The following is a 27,633-nucleotide window of genomic DNA, read 5'->3' on the forward strand; positions in this document are numbered from 1 at the left end:
CTAGATTATCTGGTCATCCCCAAAATAATAACAAGGTCTGTGTAAGAGGGAAGCTAGAGAGAAACGTAACAGAACCAGAGGTTGGAGTGATGTGATTTTAAAACAAAAGAATGGGCCACAAGCTAAGGAATGCTACACTGTGGACAAGACCAAGAAACAATGCTCTTGGAAAGCCTCCAGAAAGAACGCAGCCTTGCCACACTGTGATGTCGGGCTTTTGGCCTTCAGAATTATAAGAAAATAAATTTGTGTTGTGTTAAGCCACTGAGTTTGCCACAATAGCAACAAGAAACCAATATGTAAACTTGAATGAATGAGTGAAGGAATGAGTACCCAAGTGAATGAAGAGAATTCCAGACAGAATGTGGGAAGACCAAGGTTCAGGTCCCGACTTAGACACTAACCAGGTGGGTAACTTGTACACTACCGTAGTCTCCCCAGAATCCTTCAGCCTAAGAGATGAAGCTGTGGAGTCAGAAAGACCTTCTTCGTCATTTCCTGGCTGTGCACCCACAGCCAATGCTCACCTCTCTGGCTCTTGTGCCCCCTCTGCAAGATTCGGACAGACAAAATACCTCTTGCACAAAACTGTTATGGAAACTAAATGAGCTACAGGTCTAGTCACATTTGATAGGGCCCTGAACTAGGCAAATTGGAAATCATGGTCACATAAAAATGTTCTGACTATCACTCACTTAAAACACAAAACTTGCAATCATGCAAATTCCCCAATTAATAAAAGAACCATACCATGGCACAGCTAATATACTTTAAACCGCTGATTACCACTTGGTGGGACTGTCTCAGTTGCACATTGTGACCAAACATCCACCGTCCTTTGAGAGAATCCATGTTGAATTATGCTAGTTATAAACTATATAAGCAACAAATTATGAGAGGTCTTCAGGAACACACCCCTTGAACAAAATATGACCACCTTTAATGCATGCAGAGCAATTAGCAGGGGCCTGGAACACAGAAATCTATTATTCTGCTGTTATTTTATTAGCTCAATGATAAAAGACTCAGAACAAGCACTTCTACTACAATACAAAATGAAACAAACTCCAGCTTTCCCAGGGGCGTAAGCTATACATGGGCCTCTGGCTCTTTTCAGAGAAATCTTAAGTTGGAAAATCTGAATCAGGTGTGCTAATGACACTCTATATTATGAAGCAATAAATTTTCCAGCTCTTACCCAAAACTCAGAATTTAGCTTCAGGGAAGTGTTAGCTCTATGCTCTGGCAGCATTGCCATGTACAACTTGCATACACGACTTTCCTACTATTAATCATGTTTAGAGTAACAGAATTTGTGAGATAAAGGGGGTCTCCCTGGGACTCAGCACTACCCAGCAAACACCTGCCTTTCTCTTTGTTCTCATTTCTTGAATGGCCATAGCACAAGGACTGGCACATGTGTGAAGTCCAATAAATGTTTGTGTAATGTAAAATGACCTTTACAGGTCATGTAGCCCATAGCCCTCTCCCATTCTTTAGATAAGGAGCCTGAGGCCAATTAGAGGAATGACTGAAACATACCTTCCATGTAGCATTAATTCAAGTTAATAACTGTCTTCTTCCTAGTGGGAGGAGAGCTAATTTCTGAAAACTAATAGACTGAGTTAGGGAAAGGAAATAAGTACACAATACATTTTTTAAAGTGTATCTGTTTTTCTAAGTAGCTTCCATTCTCACAAATGAAGTCTGATGATGATGTTAAGTGTCTACACCACAGATTTTGGTTAATAAGTGGTGAAGAGATAGAAAATGATCGGGGAAAAAAAAAAAAAAAAGCACAACTAGAATTTGGATGAAAGAGACCCATGAGCAAATTGGAGAAAGCCCAAGAGTGGTGTTGAATTATTTAGTTTTAAGGAGGCCAGGTGTTACCTGTGAGGGACAACAAATGATTTACTTTTCAGAGTCAAGTGACTCTTTCAGGCTGCACAGAATTGCTTATTGCAGAATTGAGTCCTATTTTCTACTTACATCTCTACTAAAACAGGAATAATAATAATTGAAATAATTCAACAAAATCTGATTAGCCAGCAAAAGCCTAGGGGTGCCCAGTGATCACCTCAAACTTCTATCCATTTTCTTTCCTTTTTCAGCTTTTCATGCACGGTTGTGTGGTGGATATTGCGTCTCTATTTGGGATTTGAAGTGATTTTCAATAGAAGTTGTGAATTTACCTATATAGAGTGTCCGTGCTATTTCTGTTGTATTTTCATCTTCCTGCCATACCAAAGCCTTCTCATCTTGAGCCACGCTCAGATCAGGTGTCCTGCTTCCTAATCTGCCCACTTTGCAGATTAAAGGACCCTGGGACAAGGGCACTGAAGAGAAAGTGATGACTTGCTACTTCACTGTCCACTTACTCTCTTTGGACCTCTTTAGTCTCCCCATTCATTGCCAGACCTAATGAGCACAGCACACAAGCCCAGGTCTCATCCAGCTCCTCTGTGCGCTGTCAGTCTCACTGTAAAACTTTTCTCACCAGGTCATTTTTTGGTTACCTGGAGCTGCCTATTCTCCACTGCCCTGAAGATCCACACCACTGAGCCTATTTCCAGGCTTCCCTTCCCACTGGAATGCCCTTCACCTGTTCTCTACTCCCCAGGCGCACCTCATCCCAGCTCTGGCAAGTACCCCTCAGCTCTTCAGCAGGGCGAGTCTGTCCCCCTCTGGGTTCCCAGGGAATGCTATAGACACTTCTCTTACACAGTCAAAAATCTGCTGTTTCACAGTAAGAGCCGAAGAAATGAATGAGTTAAACAGACATGTCATACCTTTTATCTCTGGATCAGAGAGGAGAAAGCTAGAGATATACTAGAAAAACAAGCCAACTGGTACTCAGCCAAGAGTAAGAAACACGCGTACCTGATGGCCCATTATATTAAGAGTGTCTTCTTTTTTCTGCTCTGGAGTTCCTTGACTCTGCAATAGATTTCGTACTGTTTCTTCCATCCTGAGAGACAAAAATGTGAAGAATTTCTTAGAGAAGGCTTCTGATTAACATGGTTTTGTTCCAGTTAGTAGAAATCATTCCTCAGCGTGTATTTCCAAGCTCAGACTTGGAAATCTCTTTTCTCTCTCTTTCTCCCCTATTAAGAATCTGTCACAAAGTCCTTTAAAATCATTCTTCAGGATGTCTCTGCATTCTCTTTCTCTCTACAGTTCAGGTCCCCATCCTTGGCCTTGGACATCTGTACTCACCCCCACACTTCCCAATAGTCTTGTTCACTTCCAATTGCTCCCTTTTAATTTGATACAATGTCACCACATTAATCTTCCTGAAATACCCCTTTGATATTTTTAATTCAATTTTCAAAGTTAACAAAAATTACATGAATGGATTCTCTCCATTAATATACTGTCATGTCTTTCCGTGTCAGCACACAAAGATTTACTTCATTCTTTTCAGTCACAAGTCACTGAATGATTGGGAGAGGTGATCTTGTCCTTATATGAAGATCATAGAGAGTATTTAACAAACTGAGATGCTCTAGCTTGCTACACACCTGGGCTAGATGGTATGGCCTAGGCTACAAACCTGCAGAGTATGTTGGTGCCCTGAATACTGGAACACAGTGGTAGGGATCTGTGTATCTGAGCATATCTAAATGTAGAAAACATGTGGTCAACATACTGCATATGGTAGATTATGCCTCTATAGGACACTTACCATGACTGGTGCCTATGGAACGGGCAGTTGCTCTAGGTGAATCAGAGAGGAGTGACTGAATATAGTTGTGACTTAGTACACAACTATAGACTTTATACATGCTGTACTCTGAGGCTAAACTAAATTTATAAAACGATTTTCAATAATTATCTTTAGCTTACTAAAGCATTTTTACTGTATAAACTTTTAAATTTGTTCAAAATTTTTTGGCCCTTTTGCTCTAACTCTCAGCTTAAAACATAAATGCTTTGTACAGACGTACAGAATGATTTTCTTTATATCCTTAATCTGTAAGCTTTTTTGTATTTTTAAATTATTTTATTTTTAAAAACTTTTCTTTGTTAAAAACTAAGACACAAGCACAGATATTAGCTTAGGCTTATACATGGTCAAGATCAACACTAGGCAACAGGAATTTTTCAGCTCTACTATAATGCTAGGGACCACAGTCTCGCATTTAGTCCATTGTTGACCAAAACGTCCTGATATGTCATATGACTGTGCTTCTGTGTATGTCATGGTGTGAATGAAACTTAAGTTATTTAGGCATTCCTCTAATGATGGAATTTAAATTACTTCCAAAATTTTGCTGTTTCAAACAATCAAGATCTCTACACATACATCTTTGTACACATCCCTGATTTCTATATATCATAAAATATATTACATATTTGAATCCTATTTTATTTTGAATAGTCACTTCTGATGGCTCCCCATGGCCCAGAAGCAAAGAGTTAAGGATATACTCATTTCCATTTCCAGGCATTTGCTCATGCTGTTGCTATTTCTTGGATTGCCAACTCTTTACCCTTCCCATATTCTATCCATCTTTCCAAATCCATTTCGAGTTTCACTTCCGAGGATACTTCCTCACTGATCTCCCACTTCTTTGAATTCTTACACTCCTCTACTTTGGTAGGGCTATCACACCTGTGGCCTATAGGCCATATTCAGATTGAGGACTATTTTGCTTATCTGCACTGCTGGACATTGCAAAAAGTATACATGGACATTTTTTTGCTCATCAGTTTTTGTTAGTGTTTCTGTACTTAATATGTGACCCAAGACAACTCTTATTCTTCCAAAGTGAGTCAGTAAAAAAAGGTTGGACACCCCTGCAAGTTTTCACTCTATCACTTAAAAACCCTTCACTAAAATGCTCAAACATTTTGTTATATAGAAGTCTTGTTTTCTGGAGTGAATGACGATATATGGTAAAGGACCATGTCATGCATTTCTCATGCAGCTCCCTCAATTATGGATAAAATAGCCACTCAGTAGATACTACTAATGAATCCCTTGTTAATTCACTGTTCAAAGTATACTAAGTGCCAGGACTTCGCCATTTATGTTCATACTGAGTTTGAATGACCCTGTCCTTGAGTCCCACCTCTGAGGATTCAGAATTGTGTAATTCAAAATGCCAACCGTTCTAATATGGCCTATAACTACTTAGCAGCAGAGTGAAAAGAGTGCAGATGAACTAAGACAGTCCAAACTCAGCATATTAACTGGGGAAATTCTGTCTTCACAGAGGATGGCACAAGGACCCATTTAGGCTTTCAAGAAAATGGTGGATATTGGCCATCAGGGCTCAAGGAATGATTTGTGAACATACATTTATAAAAGCCACCTTTTCACATACCCAGCTGGGAGAGAAGCTGTTCCCTATATTTTCACAAATCTCATGTTATTAATAATAATTCTATTAAATAGTACTTTTAACTTGTCCAAGAACTCTCTCAACTATGAATCATTAAAATGCACTTTTAAAATGTCATTATATCTATAGGGTAAATGAGAAAGCTGGGGCACAGATTAGGCAGCTTAACTTAAGGATCGTGGTTAGTTGGATAGCAAGTTCAAATTATACCATTTTTACTGACTCTAAATGCAGCAGCCTCTCTCCACTTGACATTATTGACATTCAAGAAACTTGCTTTAAATAAATAAGAGTTTTAACTCCTAATTAGGAGTTTTCTTTGTAAATAACTTCTAGATGCTGATTCCAAGAAGGCAATAGTTTCTGACCTCAGGAGAGCTTAAGATCTGGCAGAAGAGAAAAATTAAGTTTATGTGGGCAGTAGGGGTATAGGAGGTAGGAAGAGATCACCAATTCTAAATTAAGTGATCAGGGCCAATTTCTAATGTGAAATTTCACTTTATGTAAACAATCTGTTGAGTGGGAGAGGATTTTCCATGTTTGCCAAATCTCTTATAAACAGGAAAAGTAAGGATGGTGGTTCTAAAATGCCCCAAGATTGTTTAGCTTGTTTGTGACAGATCAAGGGGCTACTCTTCCGGTTTTCTAAACATTAGTCTAGTTTCTTCCTGTTTTAGCACAAAAGCTATATGTCTTATTTATTCATTTGTAAACATCTGGCTTAAAAATGTGGAATTAAACTGCTACATTAGTAGTACTAGTTAGAATTCAGTTAAAATAAAATCCTGTTTTCTTTGTTTAGGATGTTAAAAGACAATTCTGTCTTAGTGCATATCTTGCTGAATTATCTCTCCTATGCAATTAAAAGTTCTGTACACAGGTTGTTGGATCAAAAAGAAAAACATCTGTTCACCATTCTCTCATTATTCTTAGCTTAACACTTTAAATATATAGGAAAAAGCGGAAGTGGGCAAGAAATTGTTAAAAATAATCTCGAGCAGTTCAGAACCCAAAGAGATACTGTAAATACTTCTCTGGCACTAATTTATGATTAATTAAAACCAATTACATTTCCAACTATAGCTTGGAACAGAGTTTCAGGAACCCATATCAACCCTTGGTAAAAAATCAACTTTCCATATTTTTTCATAACTTTTATGAATCTGTGAATCACAATGAAAATGTTTTGAGCCTGATGAAAATGCACCATTATTTATTCTCTGATTATATCATCTTTTTAAAATTCTCATTTAGCAAACCTCTCTTATCTATTTTCCCTTAAATCAAAGACCGTGAAGCAATGCCCATTGTCGTTTGATGTCCAATGACATTTTGCTTTATTTTGATAGCTAATGTATGAAGTTCTGTATTACCAGTAAGCACACAGTACTATCCTACCATCTGTCATCTGAAATATGACTGAAAATAAGCCAATTTCTCTTCCCAGTTCAGGCTTAGGCAAAGTTTTCATTTTTTTGTTTGTTGTTAAATGGCCGATTAGTACAATTTATTCTGAAACACTGGCTTTAATCAGTATCTTTTAGTCTCCCCCTCCCCACACACACACCTGAGATTAAATCCCTGTCTTCCCTAGATACTAGTCAAGGAGCTGTCATAACTAAAAATATATAGAACAAAATTACACTGAGTGAGATGTGATAAATTCTAATGTATACTAAGTAAACTACCTCTGAAAACTTAACTCCTAGGCAAGCCAGAAGAAATAAACCAAATATATGTGCAAACATATGTTTTAGGTAACAGTATAAATGCAGTCATTTTATTTAATCAAAGTAGATTCCATTTTTAAGGTACATAGTATTTAATCAATACATTCTTATTACAATATGTTCTCTAGGGGAAGCAAAAAACCTACAGTTTTTGCTTAAGAAGGGCACTAAGTTAAAAGTAGGGAAATGGGATATTAAATAACAATTCATAAAAATGTAACAATCTGAATTCCCACAAGAGCAGGATTGTGAGCATTTGTAAATCAATTTTCTCCCTGTACTCAAGGATCCACCTTTGTCACTGCCTACCCCCATTTTAATATGCAGATCACGGGGACACTTATCATTTGATCTGCATCTAATATCTCAAAGAGAGAGTCTGTTTCCAATCCTTCTGGAAGAAAATGTTAAAAGATAGTGGTTTCCTAAACCCTTTCATGACAAGATAACACCTAATCATTCAGGGTCTGATAATATCAAGGGCTTGTTTTACAATCAGAGAATATGATTTGGACCCCAAGACCTTGACTTACTAAATAATGACAGCGGTGTAGGAAACACGACTTCAGGGTACATTATGACCTGCTTATTCTAATATATAAGTGGCTGTGAGATTTTATTCATATCTTCCTTATTCCGAAAATCTAGCCCTCTATTTTAATTAACAACACTCTAGGAACCAATCAGATTATTAGATTGAATTGTCCTTTATTTAACTCCTATAGTTGAATATTCAGTGGAGAATAACTCATTTTCTAACTGAGATAGAACAAAATAACACAAGAAGCCCCTCAAGTAGCTAGTCTCCCCAACCCACACTTACAACCCACGGGACTCATTCACTTGAAAACTGGACTGAGTTCTGTTTTGTCTTCAAGAAACATTTTAACATGTGTACTTGCTGATGAATCAAATGACAAATTAATAATGGAGTTAACAATGAAATCACTCAATATTTCTTCACATTCTTCTAGTTGGGTGAGAGGCTGCAAGAAATGCCCATCAAATCCCCTTTTATCTCCCTGGTACCATGAAGTTTGTCAAGAGCTGCTGCTGAGACTTGCAAATTGCTTTTCCTTGTGTTTCACTATATTTGACTTCCAATCTTCTCACTTTGAGAAAGTGTGTCGATTTAAGCACGGGTCCCAATAAGACTGAACTTCATCTAACGACAGGAAGACAGGGGCCGAGGTCAAACCTCTAAACCACAGAGATGGAGAGCAGACTGGAAAGTGGATGTTCCCTGCCTCAGTTCGTGTAGAGGCAGTCAGAGTCGGGGTCCTCTGCCAGGCTCCTGGGAAGCAGGGATGTAAGCACCCTTCTGTGCTCCATGTAATCTACCGCCAGTTTCACTGTTCTATTTCTCTTTCCTTATCTGTCCTCCTTCCCGCAGGAAAAGGGATGCCTTCTCAAGACTACTCAGATACCATGTCGGGCTCCTTTCCAGCTTCAGTCTCTTAGTTAAGTGTATAGATGATGGGGAATTCAAGTGTTTTCCCTTGACACTAGGGAAGCTTTATGACTTGGGTCATCTAGACTTTAGCTTTTCAGATGTTAAAGGTGGGGGAAATGAAGGAATCTAGATCATGTAGGAGACAACAGCCTACACACAGGGCTTGTCTTACTGCTTAATCCTGTTTTGCAGAAGTTTGTGGCTTCTATTCATGCCGAAGTACTAGAAACAAACCTGAGAAACTCTAGTATTTGGAATGACAAAAGAGAAAATCATGTGGGTTTTAATACACATACTATTATGTTATGTAGATTATATAACAACAAGAACAAACTTGAGAAACTCTACTAGTTAGAATGACAAAACCACTGTGTGTGTGTGTGTGTGTGTGTGTGTGTATATATAGCAGGTACTATTTGATTTAATCCCATAGGCCCACAGGTTGAGTTCTACTATCTCCATTTTCATTTTTATGGCTTTACATGTGTATTCACTCATTTGTCATTAAAAATATATAAATTGAGGTTCTATGAGAACAAGAAATTCTCTCAAGGTCAAACTCTCAGTTAAGGTGGAATTGGTATTGGAACCACTGTGTGACTCCAAATTGTAATCTTTTCTGACTGTGCCATATTAGCATTCAAACAAATGTTTGTTTGTTTATTATTTGAGATTAATATGAAGGTACAAATGTTTAGGTTACATTGTTTTCATTTCTAAGGTAAAGTTCAAGTTGTAGTTGAGCCCTTCACCCAGGCGGCGTGCTGAACACCCTCACATTGGGCACATTAGTGAGATCCTGCCAAACACACACCTTCCTCCCCCTTCCCAAGCAAACAAAACCACCCTGGTGTCTGCTTGACTGGGTGTCAACACTTTCTGCTATATTGTTATCATGTGCTGACATCTGTATCAATGGGTTCTTGTTACTGGCAAATATTATATAGTCAGCCCTCTGAATCTATTAGTTCTGCATTTGTGAATTTGACCAATGATTGAAAATACTTGGGAAAAAATAATTCTACAGAGTTCCAAAAAGCAAAACTTGAATTTGCCATTCACTGAGTACTACAGGGAATCAATGCGGGCAAAGTGATCTTGTTGGCCTTCTAGAGATGATTTAAACTAAGTATACATGAGGATGTACACAGGTTATATCCAAATACAGTATTATGCCATTTTACATAAGAGACTTGAACATTTTCAGATTTTGGCATATTAGGGAAATCCTGGATCCAATACCCACAGATATCAAGGGACAATTATATAGTCAATCTTTTCTGCCAATTAGGTCAAAATTCTTTTAGATCTAGGTTTATGCACAGTTATATAGTAATTCCCCCCTTATGGGATATTTCGGCATCTCCAGTAGATACTTAAAACCTTGGATAACACCAAACACTGTATTTACCACGTTTTTCCTATACATACATATCTATGATGAGGTTCTATTCATAAAGTAGGCTCAGTAAGCCTACTGATTAACAACAATAACTACTAATAAAATAGAACAATTAGAATAATATGTGATAATAAAAGTCAGGTGAGCACGGTCTCTCCCTTTCTCTAATTGTACTTACCTATTTTTGGACTAAGGCTGACTTTGAGTAACTAAAACCTTGGAAAGTGAAAACTCAGGTAATGGGGAATGACTGTAGGTTACACAACTATTATTTTTCATATAGCTTTATTATAATCTGGAGCCTAAATAAATACCTGCTAAAGCATTTAATACCAGCAATCAATGGAAACATACATCCTGCTTGTCAGGCTTTCTCAATTCTACTCAAATGCCACAGAAAACACACAGCCAAGCCTTGACCTAATCTTTCCCTTTGTGCTGTCTTAACACCCTGAGCTTTGCACTGTCGGAACATGATGGTACCTTATTAACGGTCTGAGTTTCTTGAGGTCAGTGACTCTGTCTTGTTTTTCATCTTACCCCTAGCAACTAAGCACAGCTACTGTTACTGGGTATGTAGTCAATAAATGATTTTTTGAGAGTATAAATGAATCTAACAGTTTCCCCCCCACTTGCTCATTCTCTGGCCCCTTATCTTTTCATTTCATACAGATTCATATATAAATATGACCAGTCAGAGAGCCTTAGGGACAAGTGAGAGATGTCAGCAAGCATGGAGGGGGCTAAGTCTTCAGCTGCAACACTTGAAGCTAAGATGTAGGCCCCATGGTCAGTCATAAACAAACAGAATAGCTCATTCTGTTCTTTAGTTTCATGGACAAAACTCAACTCAGCTAATTAGCTTTAGTGTTTATTAAAACATCACCTTACTAAGGCTAGGGTTCTAGATTCAGTCTCTAACCTGCACCCTCTTTACCACTATCACACTCTTGACAGACTAGTCCCTGGTGAGATAGCCCACTACTCTCCTGCTTGAGGGAGACAGGATAAGAGAATTACCTTAAAAAAGAACATATTTTGCAAAGCCCCATACAATTTACCTTAAAGTCTCTATTTCATCATTCTACTTTCATCCCCTCCTTAACAACCCAACCTACCTTCCCATCTTAATTGCAGTACAAAGCTTTCCTCAATTCTGGGAGCAAAAAGAAAAGCTGACTGATTTTTAATTCCAAAGGGAAACTGTTCAGATGGCAAATGTGCTGGTTTAGAACTGGGTTCTGCACAACTGCGCTGATCTGTGTGTCCTTAGAAAACAAGGTGGACATTCCTTCCTTAAGCTGGATATCTATGCACGTAAGCAGGAACAATTCCCAGGTCAGCTGTGATTCAGATGTTCTCCGCTTATCCCCACTACAATAGTGAGGAACAGTAAATCTACAGTATATATAACTGAAAACTGCAACTCACTGTGGATAAATGTTGGAAGGCTAGAGTTTCTTATTTCTTTCTTAGATGATATATATTTTTAATTCAGCACAAATTTTGCAAGAATAATACCACTGCCCAGAAATCACTGTGCTCTAATTCACTCATGGGGATGCAACACCATTCATAAACAGATCGAAAGGTGCTAGTCCAGTTTGAATTACTGCATCATATTCATTCCAGGGCCATCTGTATGTGAACAGTAAGTGACATAAATTTTCTTCTAGGCAGCCGTGCTGATCCTGCATGGAGAGAGGCTGACTGGAAGAGGGCAAGGAAGCAGAGACGCACATTCAGAGAAGCCCCAGTTTGCACGTGGACTAGAACGGAATCCCCTGCATGTTAACAAGCAAACCTCAAGAGTTTTAGCTCAACAGGGGCAGAATACAAAATTGCATTTATGGATTCATGTGTTTGTAGAGTTTGCATTCACCCAGAGAGAGGGCGAGAGAGACTGTGCCATGTGATCAAGTAACGCCACAAAGGCAAGTGCACCTCATGAGTGTGCCCTGGCCTCGCTGGCAGCTTGAAGCCAGGGTTGGCCCAAGAAGGGTTAGTTCTATAAATGGGTTAGTTCCCTACATGGAGCTAGGTTTTTAATTAATGCAATAATTATAATTACTTATTATTTTTATTAATATGGAAGTGTTATTAGTTAATATAATTTCCCATGTCTAGTCTCATGAGCTCTTCTCAACTTCTAAGCCTACCTTTGTAATACATCCTCACAGAATTCTTTAAAATAATAAAATCCCACAAACAAATCTAGCTTTAGTTCGATTTTCTATTTTATTTTCTTGAGTATCCTGAAGCACAACATTCTCCAAGTCTGATACTGCTCAAAAGGACTTCAAACAGCCAAGACAATTATTTTTAATATAAATATATTACTTTGGGGACAGGTCTTTATAGCTCAGTATTCAACTATTAGGGGAACTTTGAAGATAACAAATGGCCCAATTTATTACTGGTCCTCTATATTTATTTTTATTGGCTGATGTTGATAGGAATAAAAATATTTTAATATATCATGAGGTTACACCTCAAATTTTAATTAGAGGAAGTTCTGTTCTAGAAGACTAATATAATTACAACTTGGAACCTCATTTTCTTCATTTTATAAAAATGAGTATTTTACAATTTCACCTTAGTGAAGGAAAAATAAAATGTGACTAGACAATCAAGAATCCTTCTGTTTCTTCTTTTTCTTTTTCTAAGTCAGGTGCTCACTGTCATCCAGGCTGGAGTGTGAGAGCACAATTATAGCTCACTACAGCCTCAAACTCCTGGCCTCAAGAGACCTCTCTGCTTCATCCTCCCAAAGTGCTGAGATTTCAGGTGAAAGCCATAGCACTCAGCCAAGATTTCTTCTCTTACTATGCACCATGCTTTTCAAAGTTTGAATCTAACATTAGGTAGTCAAAATGGTTCACTTTATGTTTTGCATAAGTTACACATTTCTTCACAGTTGTCAATGGCTCCTCATCAGATGGTTACAATCCCCTAGAACACACCCCACAGACCACATTCTGTGCTGCCACGCTTCAGGACCTGCTTGGGATTCTGACCTAGAGAAAATTAAGAATCGAATAGCATGACTGGAGTTGATTCTCACTAGCAAACTCATTTGGAATTTGATTCTCTTTTCTACATCTTAGAGACTTTGTTTTCCTTTTTTTGTTTTTTGCACGTTGACAAGTGTTTAGTCACTAAAACTTAGGGAGGTCAAACCAGCACTCACACTGGATCTGAATAACATTTGAAGCAGCACAGAAGTAGTTGATGTTAATCTGTTGCTAATTTTTTTTCTGATGGAGGTACAGAAGAAGGGCAATAAAATCTAATTGGCCATATTTGGGATGACATTATGCCATTAGATTTTCTGAAAAAGAAGGTGCAATTATGGCAAAGAGATGCCCTCAGAATCCACAGTACAGGCCTCTGCAGCAAGACAGAAGGCAACGGTGCAATCTCCACTGGGCCTGCTGCCCAGTTCACATGCTTCTCATAACACTTGCTCTGTGATATTTCAGAAAGGCTTCTCTTAATAAAATAGGTATTGTAAATCATAGCACATCCTGAAAAGTTGTGCTACCAAATATCCCAACTTCAACTTTTTTTTTTTTGCAGTTTTTGGCCGGGGCTGGGTTCGAACCCACCACCTCCAGTATATGGGGCCTGTGCCCTACTCTTTTGAGCCACAGGCACCACCCTCCAATTTCCACTCTTGTGACCACAATACAGGCTAAGTACTCTCAGTCCCCTGTACACTCTAAGGTGGCACAGGTGGGTCTCAGCAGAGATACTCTCTCTACTGTGTAACTTAGGAAAAATCACTTACATTTTTCTGAGCATCAGTTTCCTTATCTATAAAATGGATGTGTCATGCTAGTCCTACTTACCTCAAATCTTAAAAGAATGCAATGAGACAAAATGAAAAATGGTATGTAAGCTGATATTAATTTTTACAAGGGCTTCAAAGATAGGTCTTATAACACTTTATGAAAGCACCTACATTTTTTGCCTTTTTTTTTCCTTCTCCAGAAAGGGGAAGGGGCAAAGGGCCTCTCTCCAAGTTTCAGACACACTAATTTCTTTAAAGGAGAACCTATTATAGTAGTCAACAAATCACCCCACCATCTCAGGGATTTAAAACAAAACAAAACAACCATTTCTTATTGACACAATGTCTGGGCAACTGCGGGTCTAGGCAATTCAGTAGTCACTTGTCTCCCATAGGTGAGGTGGTTCTGTGTGTTGGTTTTCTAGGACCATTCAGTTCATGTCTACTGTCCTGACATAATTAATAACAGTACCCCCTTCCCTCTAAAATCTGTCCTGGTTTGGATGATAAAGGTTCTGATCATCCTGTCAATGGAGTAATTTAAGTATTTAATCTGCCCCACTGTTTCAACATAAGGCCTTCATGATGGCTGGAGAAAGAGAAACTGGAAAATGTGGGGATTTTCACTGCCTCCTTCTAGAACTGCCCCTTTGGTATAAGAGTCGCTAGCCAAAACTAGTCAGATGGCCCAAGGAACTGCTGGGGTAGTTGGCACATTTAGTCTTCTGAATCCCCAGAAAGGAGAAGAGCCAGATAATGGTGCCAATATCATTTTTCTGTATCTACACTTTCAGGATTAAAGATAGGGATGGAAGTACTGGTCCGTGACTGCAGTCAGCCTGGATAACTCCCAGTTATCTCCAGGTGACTGAGGGCTGGGATTCAAGTAAGACAAGTAAGTGCTGCTCTTGTTGGCTTTTCTCCAGGGTGTTACTTTTTCTCCTTCTGTTGGGCGACTGAACTGTCAGAATTGAGGCTTTTTCCTCACCTCCCAGTTAGATATTGATTGTCACTCTTCTTTCACTCATGCCAAATTGACTGCCAGCCTACACAATTAGTTTCCCTGAGCTCTCTGAATTGTCCACAAATATGTTTCCCTCTGGTGAGGGAATCTTCAAGCAAATACCTTAAGGTCTGCTTTGCTATGAAAAACATGCCATCAAGGCTTCAGTATGACAGTTGATAGACATGTTTTTGATGCAGTCTATTTCATAGTAAATATCTATAAACATGGAAAGCAGACTGCACTTGCAAAAACTTCACAACTTTCCATGTTTTATTAGTTTTGCTGGCAAAGAAAATGGAAGAAGTGGTTTCCAGGTGGTGTTGGTGGAGGGATGCTTCTACGGTTTCACTCTTCTTCATCCATCTACTGTTGCACTGTTCTTCACCCCAAATGCATCATTTCCAAGTACTACAACTCAAGAGGTGTCAGTAACTGGCTTGCTTGATCTTTTGAAACTTGATCTCTTGAATCTTTTGAAAGTAGGAAAATTTGTCACAACAGGTAAAACTACTATAAGCTAGGGGAAAATGAACTCAATTTTTTCTTGCCTGTACATTAGATTAAAAACAAAAAGGGAACCATCAGAGTAATAATGATTTCCACTGGGACATCATGAAAGTGGTTTTTGCTAATCATTATAATCATCTACTATTTAGAGATGGATTTTTCTGCCAACCGCTATGAGAAAAATGAGACTCCTTCCCTTCCCTCTTTGCCTATCCAAATGTTCATCCTTTAGGCTCCAGAAAAAAGTCTCATCTATTTTTCTTATAACTGTGGCCCAGAGAAGTCTCTCTCTCTCTCTCTCTCTCCCCTTAGTCCACCGAAAAGTGCTTTCCCTGGCACCCTTATGAGAAGTCACGGAGCGTTCTTGTTACAAGTCCCAATACCCAGATCTACCTCAGGAGACCCCATAAAATCAGATTCTCTGGGAGGGGAAGCCAGGAATCTGTGTTTTTAATAAGTGTGCTTTTGCACACGAACCTATGAGAATCCCTATGCTATTTTCATGTCCTCCAAAAACACTCATATACTACCTGGTATTGTTAAAATGATTTAATGTATAGGTTTCTAATTTCTACAACTATTTGTAAGCTCAATAGGGACCCCAGTGTGTATCTCAGGTCTTTTTCTATTCCCCATGCCATGTAATAGGTTATCAATTTATCCTGGGTGGAAGGAACTTCCCTAAGTTATGGAGTTATATATTGATTTACCTCTTTAGAGACATGTTTGATCTTGAAAACCAGAGGGAAGATGACTCTAATTTTAATTCCAGTGGCTGAAAGCTTAAAAATAACACCTTCTGTAATATGAGTATTCTCTCATTTATTCACTGTCCCCTCATTCATTTACCTAGTCCCATATTTGATAATCATCTGGTGAATGCCTCTGATGTGTTTTGTGTTATAACCAGTGACTTGAACAAAGAAAGGCTGCCAAGTGTAGGAGGCAGGCAGACCAACAGAAACCTGAACATGTAACAGGCAGCAGAAGAGGATGCGGCAGCATGAAGAGGGCTGAACATCAAGAGAGACTCTGGAGGTGTTGACATGTGCTGAAATTTTTGAAAGATGAGTAGGATTTATTTTGATGGAAAAGGGATTTTTAAACATAACTAAGGATCTTGTTTGCAAATTTTAAATTACTTATTATGGATTTTCTAATGAGAGAAATGCTTTAAGTGTGTGTGTAAGCTTTTAAGTGAGTGCAAAGTAGTCTGTCTACTGAAAATAAGAACTCTTCATCTTAGTTTGGTATATGTGTTGGCATTTTAACCAAATGCAAAGCATTATAGATCATTGTTAACAAAACTGGTTAAGCTTTTTCCAACTGAACTATATACAGTTGAAGTTATATCCATTGTTTCATGGAAGTTTATTGACTACATCCTACATCTCAATGTCCACCTGGGCCTCAAGTGGTGCCCTCCCAATGGCTACATAGAAATGTTTGGAGCACTTGTCTCATTCATTCTACTGTATGAATTATGTATTTATTCCCAACATTTTGGGATGCTCAGGTTCCCTCTGGTCTTTGGAATATGTTCTTACTGACCTTGGATGTCTATGAGATAATAAAGAATAACAACATCTGAGTATCTGCTGCTATGAAAGAACTCCTAGATACAACCAGCACCAATAACTGCAAAATTCCCCAACCACAGGTTGACATTAAATAAAAGTCAGTGTCTTCAAGTGTTTTTATCCTAGATACAAGCTTTTACACAGTACTTTTATTGCACATTCCCGCTAAATGAAATAGATGTTGGAAATACAGTGACTTTGGGCCAAACAGTGCCCATTTATTCTTAAATTGCCAATGGTAGAAAAAAGAAAAGAGCAAGGACACTTGGATGGGACAAAGTGGGAAATCTATATACTAAAACTAACTTAAACATTTTTCTTTGGCATTTATAAATATTAGAAAAAGCAGTACATTGCTTGTAATAGCATAAAGGATAAAATAAGGAAAACTAAGCATTGATGAACATAAATTGCCAAGTAATAGAATTTTTAAGATGTCAATGATGAATTACAATATACTATTTGATTACACTGGTAGGAAATACCATGAGCCCATGCACAGGGATACACAACATTAACCGTTTGTCTTATAGCTGTGCTGTCTGAGGAGTTTCAGATCCAGGGTGAGAATTCCTTTTCCTTGCTCTCCGTGCAAACATGAGAAACTGTGCAGACCTCTTTTTCTTCCCATTCATGGGATTTTATTATAGTATTGGTACAGACAATAGTATCTATGCTATACCAGTGTTAAGGGACAAGCCATATGAAGCAAGATAGTTTGCTTCTGGTTATCCTTGCCTCTCTCAAACAAAAGACTATCCTGGACAAAAAGAAGATTTAATTGTAAAATGCAAAGATTTTTCTCAGATTGGGAAGGAGAGGGGAAAGGCCCATTCTGTAGTAACTGGTTAGAACATGGGTCCCCTGGGACTTAATTATCTATATCTTGTTAGGCTATGATATGGGCTCTAAAAGATATTGCAGTTTTTCTACAACTAAGAAATTGATTAGTAAAGTTGAGTAAATCAAATGTCAACGTTCTTCTTATGGGTGAACAAAGACAGCAACCACTGCCGGCAACAGGGAGGTGTCATTACGACGCAGCAGTTACTAAGGGTGGCTCTGTGAAGCACATCCATACAGAAGGGGGAGTTTGTATCCATGTTGACTGGCTGTGTTTTCGGTGGTGCTCATTTCCAGATTTTCAGTTTGGACAGCACTCTGTGAAACACACTGCTGGTGCCCTTGCTTTGATGTCACACTCTCCAGGGGAATTCCATGTATTGGCGTTCATCTCAATGGCAACACTGATTACAATACTCACAGCTGGGAAGGCCCCTGAGTTCCTTCTGCCTGGCTACTGCTGAACCCCTGATTCCATCCTCTCCAGTCTTGTTTCTTTTTTTTTAGACAGAATCTCATTCTGTCACCCAGGCTACAGTGCCGTGGTGTCAGGCTAGCTCACAGCAATCTTAAACTCTTGGGCTCAAGTGATCCTCCTGCCTCATCCTCCCAAGTAGCTGGGCTACAGGTACCTGCGTGATGCCTGGTTAGTTTTTCTATTTTTAGAAGAGGGATCTCGCTTTTGCTCCATCTGGTCCGGAACTCCTGACCTCTCGTATCCTCTTGCTATGCCCTTATAGAGTGAGCCACCAAGCCCAGCCTCTCCTGTCTCCTTTGGGTCTTTGCTTTCATCCTGCCTTTTTGGCAACTGTTTTCTCTCTCAACCCCTTTTTTAATCAGATGACAGGCAAATTAACGTCCACTTAACTCCTAATGGAATCTTCCTTTTCCCTCACTCTCCCATTGCAATTTATTCCTTTTTTCCCTCTTCTCCTCACCGCCTATTCTAAAGAATAACTTATATGTTCTGCTTCACACTCTTCCTTAATTTTGACCACTAACTTCCATGTGATTTCACCCTGATTGTTACGCTCAGAGTAGTTTCTTATCATCAATGGACCCGAAGTCACCAGATTCAGAACGCTTTTCTGCATCTTTTTGGTTACAGTATTTGCCTACACTGACCCCCCTTTCGTCCTGAAGTTTCGCTCTCCCTCGCCATCGTGGCTACCTTCCCCAGATTCTCCTCCTTCCTATCTGATGCTTCTCTGTTCCGTTCTCTTTTTCCCTCCTGTAAAGATGGCCACACCTCAAAGTCCAGGATCATCTCAGTCTTCTGTTCTCCCTCTCTCCTCACTTTCTCTGTCCCCCATCTCATTTACCACCTCTTTCAATTCAGATTTACAAACCTATTTCTCCAAGCACAAGCCTGGATTTCGGGTCATCTGGGGCTGTACGTGCTCAGCTCCAGTCCCGCCAGCACCCGCACCTGGCACACGTGCAGCTTCCAGTTCCAGTCACTGTGTCTTGCTGAGATGTCTCCCCTATCCTGTCTTTCCTACCAGGCCTGGTACTACCCTTTGGCCCTGGGCAGCAATCCCAAATTCTCTTAACTTTTGCTGGTGCTTCGGGACCATGAAGTCTGGGGACTATATCAGACTCCACTGCTAACTTTTAGATTCTGCTAATGAGATACACATGCAATAATTTGAAGGCTAAAAACAGACACCTTTTTTTCTCTGCCAACAGTAGTGGGGACCATATATGCTTTTGCAATGTCAGGTTTTGCCACAGTTGGCTGGATCCTACACCTGCCTGCCTATCACCAGTCTCAGGGCTGCTATGACATTGGTCTCAGTTTCCACAATTTCTCCCCCTTTGGTAGCATTAGCAACCTCTTAACTCAGAGACCACTGTTTGGCTTAAATTTGACGGCCACTAGAGGCCTCTCAACATTTTATCCATTGAGCAGCAACTTCTGTTTTGCAAGTCCTATATCACTGGGCTAAATCCCTCTGTGGTTGGAAGTGTCTTAGTAGATCTCTGTTTTCCTGCCTGATAATGATACCTCTGTTCCCAGTGACACAGGATAAAATGTCAATAGCATTTTTTTTTTTTTGAGACTGAGCTTCACTATATCTTCATTGGTAGAGTGCCATGGTGTCACAGCTCACAGCAACCTCAGACTCTGGTGCTTAGGCGATTATCTTGCCTCAGCCTCCTGAGTAGCTGAGACTACAGGTGCCCACAAAATAGGGGGCTATCTTTTGGTTGCAGTTGTCGTTGTTTAGCTGGCCCAGCCTCGGTGTAGGTGACTGGCGCCCTAACCACTGAGCAACAGGGGCCACCAGTCAACAGCATATTTTCACTGTTTCCTCTTTCCCACCAAAATTCCCCCCAGTTCCCAAGCACTGCCAGCTCTTCCCCTGCAACACTCCTCTTCTCTCCTTAACCAATGCCTCTATCTAGATCACACTCCATTCCTGTCACTGAACTGCTCTTAAAGTCTTCTAACTAGTTTTCCTAACAAGTCAATCCCTTCAATATCTTAATATGACATCAGGTCATTCCTCATGTAATAATAATTCCTACCATTTCAACAATTTGACTAAAGACCTTAATGGACCCATCCTCACTTCCCACAGGACAAAAACCGAACCACACAGCAAGGGATCTCCAATATGTCCCTGTTCCATGGTCTTTTCCCCCCTTTTCCTCCTCTGACGTCATACATGCCATCAACCATGGTGATGTGGAATTCCTTCTTGCAATATATGTCTTGCTTTCTGGCCTCCAGACCCACTTCTCATCTATTTGCTCACCCAGGATGCAAGTTCTCTCTACCCATAAGTTTTAAAAATTTGAAAACTTTTCAAATTTTTAAGAATCAGTTAAAATATCACTGGAGAGCTCCTAATCCAAAAGGATTCCTGTGGCATTTTGAACCTAACCTATATGTTCATCACATTCTAAGTTTTTTTCATCTCAGCTGCTGGGTTGTCTGTATAATACAACACAGGTACCACTTAACTTTTACTTGAATTGTGTTCTCTGTCCTGAATTCAGATCTTTGCTTTAGTAAACTATGAAAACTAGGGAAACATTTCACTGAGTCCACTTACTACATCTGTGATCCCAACTAGAACCTGACCTTCCTGAGATTTGGGTGCTATGGTCTTTACGCTACAATTTAAGCTTTAACTTTTCAACATTTAATAATGTGCTCTTGTGAAATGCCGAGATCTCTCTGCCAAACTGTGGTTTTGTAGAGACTATTGCTTAAAATCACTGGGTCATGAGATGGTAAACTTTCTCATGTACAATTTTTCCATTTTAAGACTTTCTAATTTATAGGCAAGGTCTAAGATTCCAAATAGGTAAACACATACATATTAAGCTGAATCATATGGAATTGCTGATATTCGAACATTTTAGATCTATACAAATGACAATTTTCTATGGTTTAACCTAATAAATAAATCAAAATAGATTTTTGATGCACAGTAATTTTTCACAGCAGCGTTTGCTTTATATATATTACAGCACAATGAACAAATACTCTTAACAGACAACATTCGTAGTAAAGGGTTTTACTAGTGACAGTAGTAATAATGGCTAATATTTACTGAGCACTTATTATATTCCAGCCATCATGGTAAAAATGTTAAATAGATTAGCTCTTTTATTTTTTTCTTATAATGACTCAATTTTAACCGCTATTTGATAGATGAAGCTTAGCTACTGCTTAAAGCAAAGTAACTTGTATAAGGTCACATAGCTACTATTGGTGGAAGAACTTGAAATAAGGAAGACTTTTCAAGAGTTGCCGTTTTGTACCACATCAAAGAATAGAACTCCTTTTTCTCTTGGAGGCTTTCTGATTCCTCATTCCTTGGCCCCTCCTGGTAGCAGTAGGAAGAAGAAAGAAGTACAGATAGGACTCAAGGAAGGGCTCGAATATTCTCTTCATCTCTATCATGGAGCTCTAATCTTCCTGTGTATTGTACTAGTCTAGAGTCGTTAAACATTCTCCCCCTTAGATGACCCTCAGCATAGCTCTGGGTACATGTTAATTTTTCCAAATAAACTACAAAACTCCACAGGGCACTGAGCATGTCTAATGCACCTCATTTCCCAGAGAAAAACACAAACGCTTTATTTCCCTCCAAACATAACCCATTCACCCATCTGATAATTAAGTCTTAACATTGGTGGGTGCAAAGAATACTGACATAAAAGACCCAGTCTCTACTCAAAAGGAACTTAGTACTGCTTAATGCACACACAAGTGTGTCAACACAAACAAGTACACACAGTTGGCAGCATGAGAGTCAGCCGGAATGTGCTGAGGGCAGAGAAGGGGGCCGCTCAACAGTGTGGAAAGGAAGTGATTTGCAGAGAACGTCCTTCAAAATGGACTCTGTTGTGAGGAAGCCTGGATAGGCAAGTGAGGATTAGCCACGGGAAGAACTTGAGAGAAGGATGTCCAATAACAGCAAGAGGTGCAAAGGCACAGAGACTGGGACATCTGGATTTCTGTGATTATTTGGTGTGGTTTAAGTAGACAGACAAAGGAATTAGAGAGAAAGGTAAGAGAGAGAAAAGAAATAGGAAGGAGAAAGAAAGGAAAAAGGAAGAGAGCAAAATTTGCTTTTGAATTCAAGAAAACTCAGATGGGAGTAAAAACAATAGCCCCAGGCCAACCAGTAAAGCCAGATAAACCCAGAGGCTCTGTCCAGTGGCCAGTTCAATCAATGCCTGTGACCCTAAGGAGGAGACCCACACACAAAAGAGGCTTGGTGCAGAGGTAAAAGAGTCACCATAATACAAAGCTGATGACTTACATGTTTTGAAAAGTTGGAAATACAGTCACATAGGCACAAGAAGGTGATGAAAATAAAGAAGGTTCTATTTCCACCTATTTTGGTAACAGAAGCTCTTTAGCTGAACAGATGGTACATTTCACCAAAATCTAATGGAAACAAATCTTTACAGGTCTTCTGTATTAAGAAAGAATTTAGCAGCCTTCCCAAGAGATTTGGCATGTTCTCTGTCTAAATAAATATAATACAAAGAACTGGGCTTTTGGAATCCTTAATTAAATAGTATTAATGCTATATAGAAGAAAGTGTGGTCTGACTACTATCCAGAATGAATCATCATAAAACAAGAGAATGTTTTCCAACTCAGGACACATTGCTAACAACATTCAGTGTAAGGAAGGATTTTATAGTATTTCTTTTTTTTTTTTTTTTTGCAGTTTTTGGCCAGGGCTGGGTTTGAACCTGCCACCTCCAGTATATGGGGCCAACATCCTACTCTCTTGAGCCACAGGCGCCACCTTATAGTGTTTCTTTTAAAAAGTTTGTGTCTGCAAGGTTTAAGAAAGGATAGCTGAGTCTGGCCAATAGAACAGCACTAATAGCCACAGCCAAGGTGATCAACTTCAGAAAGAAGATGTCAGCTGGCCTAACTAGAAAAATGTATTTTGATGGGAAACTAATAGATGTGGCCATGCAATATTTATGGATTGCCACTCAAATGAAAACACCTTTTTAATATGTAATTGAAAGCCATAACACATTTATAATGCCTTCTACATTTCAAAATTTGCATTGAATAATGGTAAAGGGCAAGGAAACTTCCCCATTGTTAACTGATTGATATGCAGCATGAAATGTGTTCAATATTTATATCCTTTCCATACCAATCTTCTATTTTTATTTATATGATCATTTCCTGACAAACATAATATGAACAATGTCTGCAGAATTTTTATTAACAAAATCCAAAGACAATACCACCATGCCTATATAAAACCATCTGCTAAGGTCCCATGTCAAAAACTATTTGTTATTTTCTTTTTTCCTTCCTGAGTTTTCTGAAGGCAACCAGTTCCTACTAAATTAATCCCATTTCACCTTCCAGGCATTTATGTATTCTTCTGGCATTTCACATTCTTTGGGAAACCCCTGGGTATGCAGATTTCATTACAAAAATTCCCCAAACCAAAGCAGAGTCAGGGTTTGGAAGTGTAATACACCTTCTTTTCTTAATGCAGAACGAGAGGGCTGTGCACAAATACAGTATTTCACTTTGCAATTAAGTTCAGGTGAATCATTCAAACTTCAAAATGTGAAATATGCCATGATGACCATTATTCAACCCCTGTAAGCCTCCTTTATTTTTCAATGGAAACATGGCTGAAGGTGCCCCATTAGTAATGAACAAAGAAAGGTAGAGCATTCTTGCCAGCAGATTCTGAAGAAAAATATTTCCTAAGACTTTATTTGTTTCTCTCTTAACTAGACTGTAGACTCTTCCACTGACAAATCCCCAGTCATGCCTCAGAACTTTTCTGTAAGGCAAGTTCTTCCTCTCACCACTGCTTCACCCCTTTCTCCATCCTGCCCCCTCCACAAAGGAGAGAAGTAATTGAGGAAATCTCCATGGACTGATGCAGAACACAGCTTCATAATCAAGATTATGCTTTACGATGGGTAGCACGTCTCACTTGCTGTTTAATTTCTCAGGGTCATTCAAGATGGTGAAAACTGAAAGGGCAGCAAGCTCTTAATGGAAGGCAAGCAAGGGCAAGGTGGAGAGTCCTGTGGAAACCTCCTAAATCCATACTCCATAGGATGCTCTCCTTGACCTCGCAGTTCTTGTTGATATTTTTCATCTTAGCCACACCTGGTGAAGTGATTTGTGTGTTGTCACTCACTCTTATCTTCTGTGTCCTCTACAAATGTCTTGGGTCCCTGTCCTGCTGTATCTTAACCCAAACAGAATAGGGGCCAACCAACTCTTCATCCCACCAAGCTGCCTGAGACAGCACAGGGGCCCCACTCAGTGAGTGGCTAGCAGTTGGTGATCCCAGGAAATGACACATGGAATGGAAGAAGCCTACGGTCTATGGGCACACTGCCTCGTTTTTGTTTTGTTTTATCATCCACCAGAATGTGCATACTGACTATTAATGAGTTTCCCTCCTCAAGAGACAAAGCATTATTTATATAAAGATCACAGCTAAGAAGTGCCACGAGGTTAGGACTGCTACCTCTGGTTCAGACAGGCTGGCTGCCTCTTCCACTTCTGGATTTAACATCTACAGCACTTAGGGCAGGGATAACACATCTTAGACGAGGTGTGAGAGTGTGACAAGAGTTTAAAGCATTTACAACACCTACAGCTGCACATAGCAAGTACTCTTGTCATCCAGGTGCTCTATAACTATATTATCATTCGCTCAGGGATCCAGAACAATTAGTTAGAGCTTTTGAAAGACAGGCCCCAAAGGCTGTTATTCCAGTTGGTTTTGGTTCCAGATTGTTTTGAAGTTTGTCTCCTTCAGAGACAGGATGAGCACAAATCTTCTGCTATAGAAATTCAAGGAAAATTTCATCTTGAAAATAACTGGCTCATGATCAACATTACATGAAGCCACAGAGCTGGCCTAGGTGTGACGGCTGGAAGAGACCTGAAAGGATTCCAACTCTCTAGCCTTGTTGGTATTTGCAAGTCAAACATTAGCAGTTCATTTCTTTAGCTTTAAATTACTGCCTTCTAAAATGCAAAGACTCGTAGAAGAAAAGCATATTGTGATCTAAGAGACTAAAATAGATAATATTTTACCAATTAAAATAGACCCTATGGTTAAGGAAACAAAATTTACCCATGGGTCTAGGGTTCAGGGCAAGGCTGACATGGCAAATTTCTAAATTTCTATGATGATGAGAAAAACTATATTCTTGGTACACTCCCTAACAATAGAGCGATCAGGAAAATCATCCTAACTCTGATTTATACCCCAGACACTACTCTGGACAGAGGGCCAGCCTTATAAGCATTCTTTTCTGATATGTACCTGCAAACCTTATGCCAGTTTCACTCAGCTTACAGAGGCTGGACATGAACTTTCTTTGTATCCTATATCACCTTTGACATAAAGAGCCAAATTCCACCTCATTTTAATGCTAATATCCTGCCCAAAACTGAACATGGCATTTATGTTACATATATGTTTATCCACTGTACAGGCACTTGGCTCTCCTAATAAATATGGATAGCTTTTCTCCAAAACTGCCAAATATGTATGATTCTGTTGCATAATGCAAACTCTTTGAGGCATAAAAACCCACACTGGCCCTTCCTCACAGTGAGGCCTCTCGCTTCCCAATTTTCAAACTAATACAACCGGGAAAGCTCTTCTCTCCCCTATTTAGCCTTCTTGGTGGTCTTCCGGATGACAAGATTAATGGAAGAAACAGGCCTGGACATAGGATGAAAAAAGCCCTACTTTTATACTGCACAGTATGATCAGGAAACCACATAGCAGAGTGTGGTGTATGCAGGAGGCACTCGCAATGTCACAGATACTATTCATTGCATTCATTCAAATCACTGTGAGGAGTTCATCAGATTTTTCTAAAGCAAAGGTAATTGATGATGTGGTTTAATACAGGAGATAGGGAAGAAAAGAAGAGGGCCCTGGTCAGCGGTGGAGAGAATCAAGGCAGGGGAAGAAAAAAAGACTGGAGAAAGATGAAAGTAAAAGCAAAATTCACCTTCTTTGGATGCTGGGGTGAAGCCTGCAGAAGACTTTCTCTCCCCCATCACATTGTTTTACACTTTAAAGTTCCTTAATTAATGCTAAGGAAATAGTGCTTGAAAAATTTATCCCTGAACTCTGTCCTTTGAAATTGTGTCCCCCAAATGGTGACAAAGCCACTCCAGTTCAGCAGTTGGAGGCATTCTGATTGTCTCTCCTACTGCAGTTTGAGCAGTAGACTTAACTCCATCAGATGTACCTAATCATCCTCCAAAAGTGGAAAAAGCAACCAAAACAAAGGGAAACCAAGAGAAGAAGCTTGTTTTTTGAAAATGCTGCTAACTGTAGATAAAATCACAATGGAATAGGATTCAAATGTGCATCAGTAACTGTTGAAAACAAACTGGCTTGTGTCGTTGGTTTCACGCTTTCTCAGTGAAATTCGACAAGGCTCTTCTGGGTCAGTCCTCCACACCGCCAGCTATGTGGGGGGCCACCTGCCAGCTCTCTTCTGGGTCAGTCCTCCACACCGCCAGCTATGTGGGGGGCGGGCCCACCTGCCAGCTTTCTCCTTCCTGCTGTCCTTCACTAGCTATGTGGCCTCTGGCCAGTTACACCTCCCCCGCTTCAGTTTCCTCATCAGAAAAATGTGCCTGTCATAAAATAGCTATTCAGTAAGTGTCACAACTTAGCTAATTATCAACAGATATTTATTAGGCACCTATCACATGTTTAGAACCTAGGTACTGGTACAACCAAAGAAAACATCATGTGAGTCCATTTTTGTCCAACCAAAGACAGGAAGGTTGCTAAGAAGCACAGCAGGAAGAACTCTCCGTGATAAGCTACAGAGCTGGGACTTGATCCTATGACTAGACAAAAAATGGTGACGGTTTTAGAGAGAAAAATACCCAGACTACCTAACAAAAAAGGAGCATTTGAGAAAGCTGAGTCCTGGTAGACGAAAGGGGTCACTTGTTCCTGTTGGGGGATGAGGTGGACAGAGACCAGGATGAGAAAGGGACAGGAAAAATAAGAAGATGTATAAAAGAGACATTTTCAGGAGTCATCAGGACTCAATTCCATGAATGAGTGAAGGTAAAGGAAAGCCAGAAGGGACCCTTTGGGGTTGGGGGTTGGGGGAAAAGGTTTCACAGCAGCATCAATAGAGGGCCCTTAAGAAGAGATGCTAGTTGGGGACTAGGATATTTTATTTCATCCTGTTAAAAGCATTCTGCCCTTGGCTCAGCACCTGTAGCACAGTGGTTACGGGTCCAGCCACATATGCCAAAGCTGGGGGGTTCAAACTCAGCCTAGGCTAGCTGGACAACAATGACAACTGCAACAAAAAATAGCCAGAGAGGAGCAGAGGAGGAGAGGTGTGGAGGGGAGGTGTTGTGGCAGGTGCCTATAGTCCCAGCTACTTGGGAGGCTGAGGCAAGAAAATCACTTAAGCTCAAGAGTTTGAGGTTGCTGT

At 39.7% G+C, this 27,633-nt stretch overlaps 1 protein-coding gene across 1 annotated transcript in view; it reads right to left on the reverse strand.

Moving 5' to 3' along the window:
* NCKAP5 (NCK associated protein 5) overlaps window positions 1-27,633 on the reverse strand; it is an 807,957-nt gene that overhangs the window by 295,264 nt on the left and 485,060 nt on the right. The window contains exon 5 of the mRNA XM_023515856.1: window positions 2,884-2,971. Coding sequence (XP_023371624.1) covers window positions 2,884-2,971 — 88 coding nt within the window. The remainder of the gene's footprint in view (window positions 1-2,883; window positions 2,972-27,633) is intronic.

Source organism: Otolemur garnettii, unplaced genomic scaffold (genome assembly GCF_000181295.1).
Source record: "Otolemur garnettii isolate 467f Iridium unplaced genomic scaffold, OtoGar3 scaffold00080, whole genome shotgun sequence".
Lineage (NCBI taxonomy): Eukaryota > Metazoa > Chordata > Mammalia > Primates > Galagidae > Otolemur > Otolemur garnettii.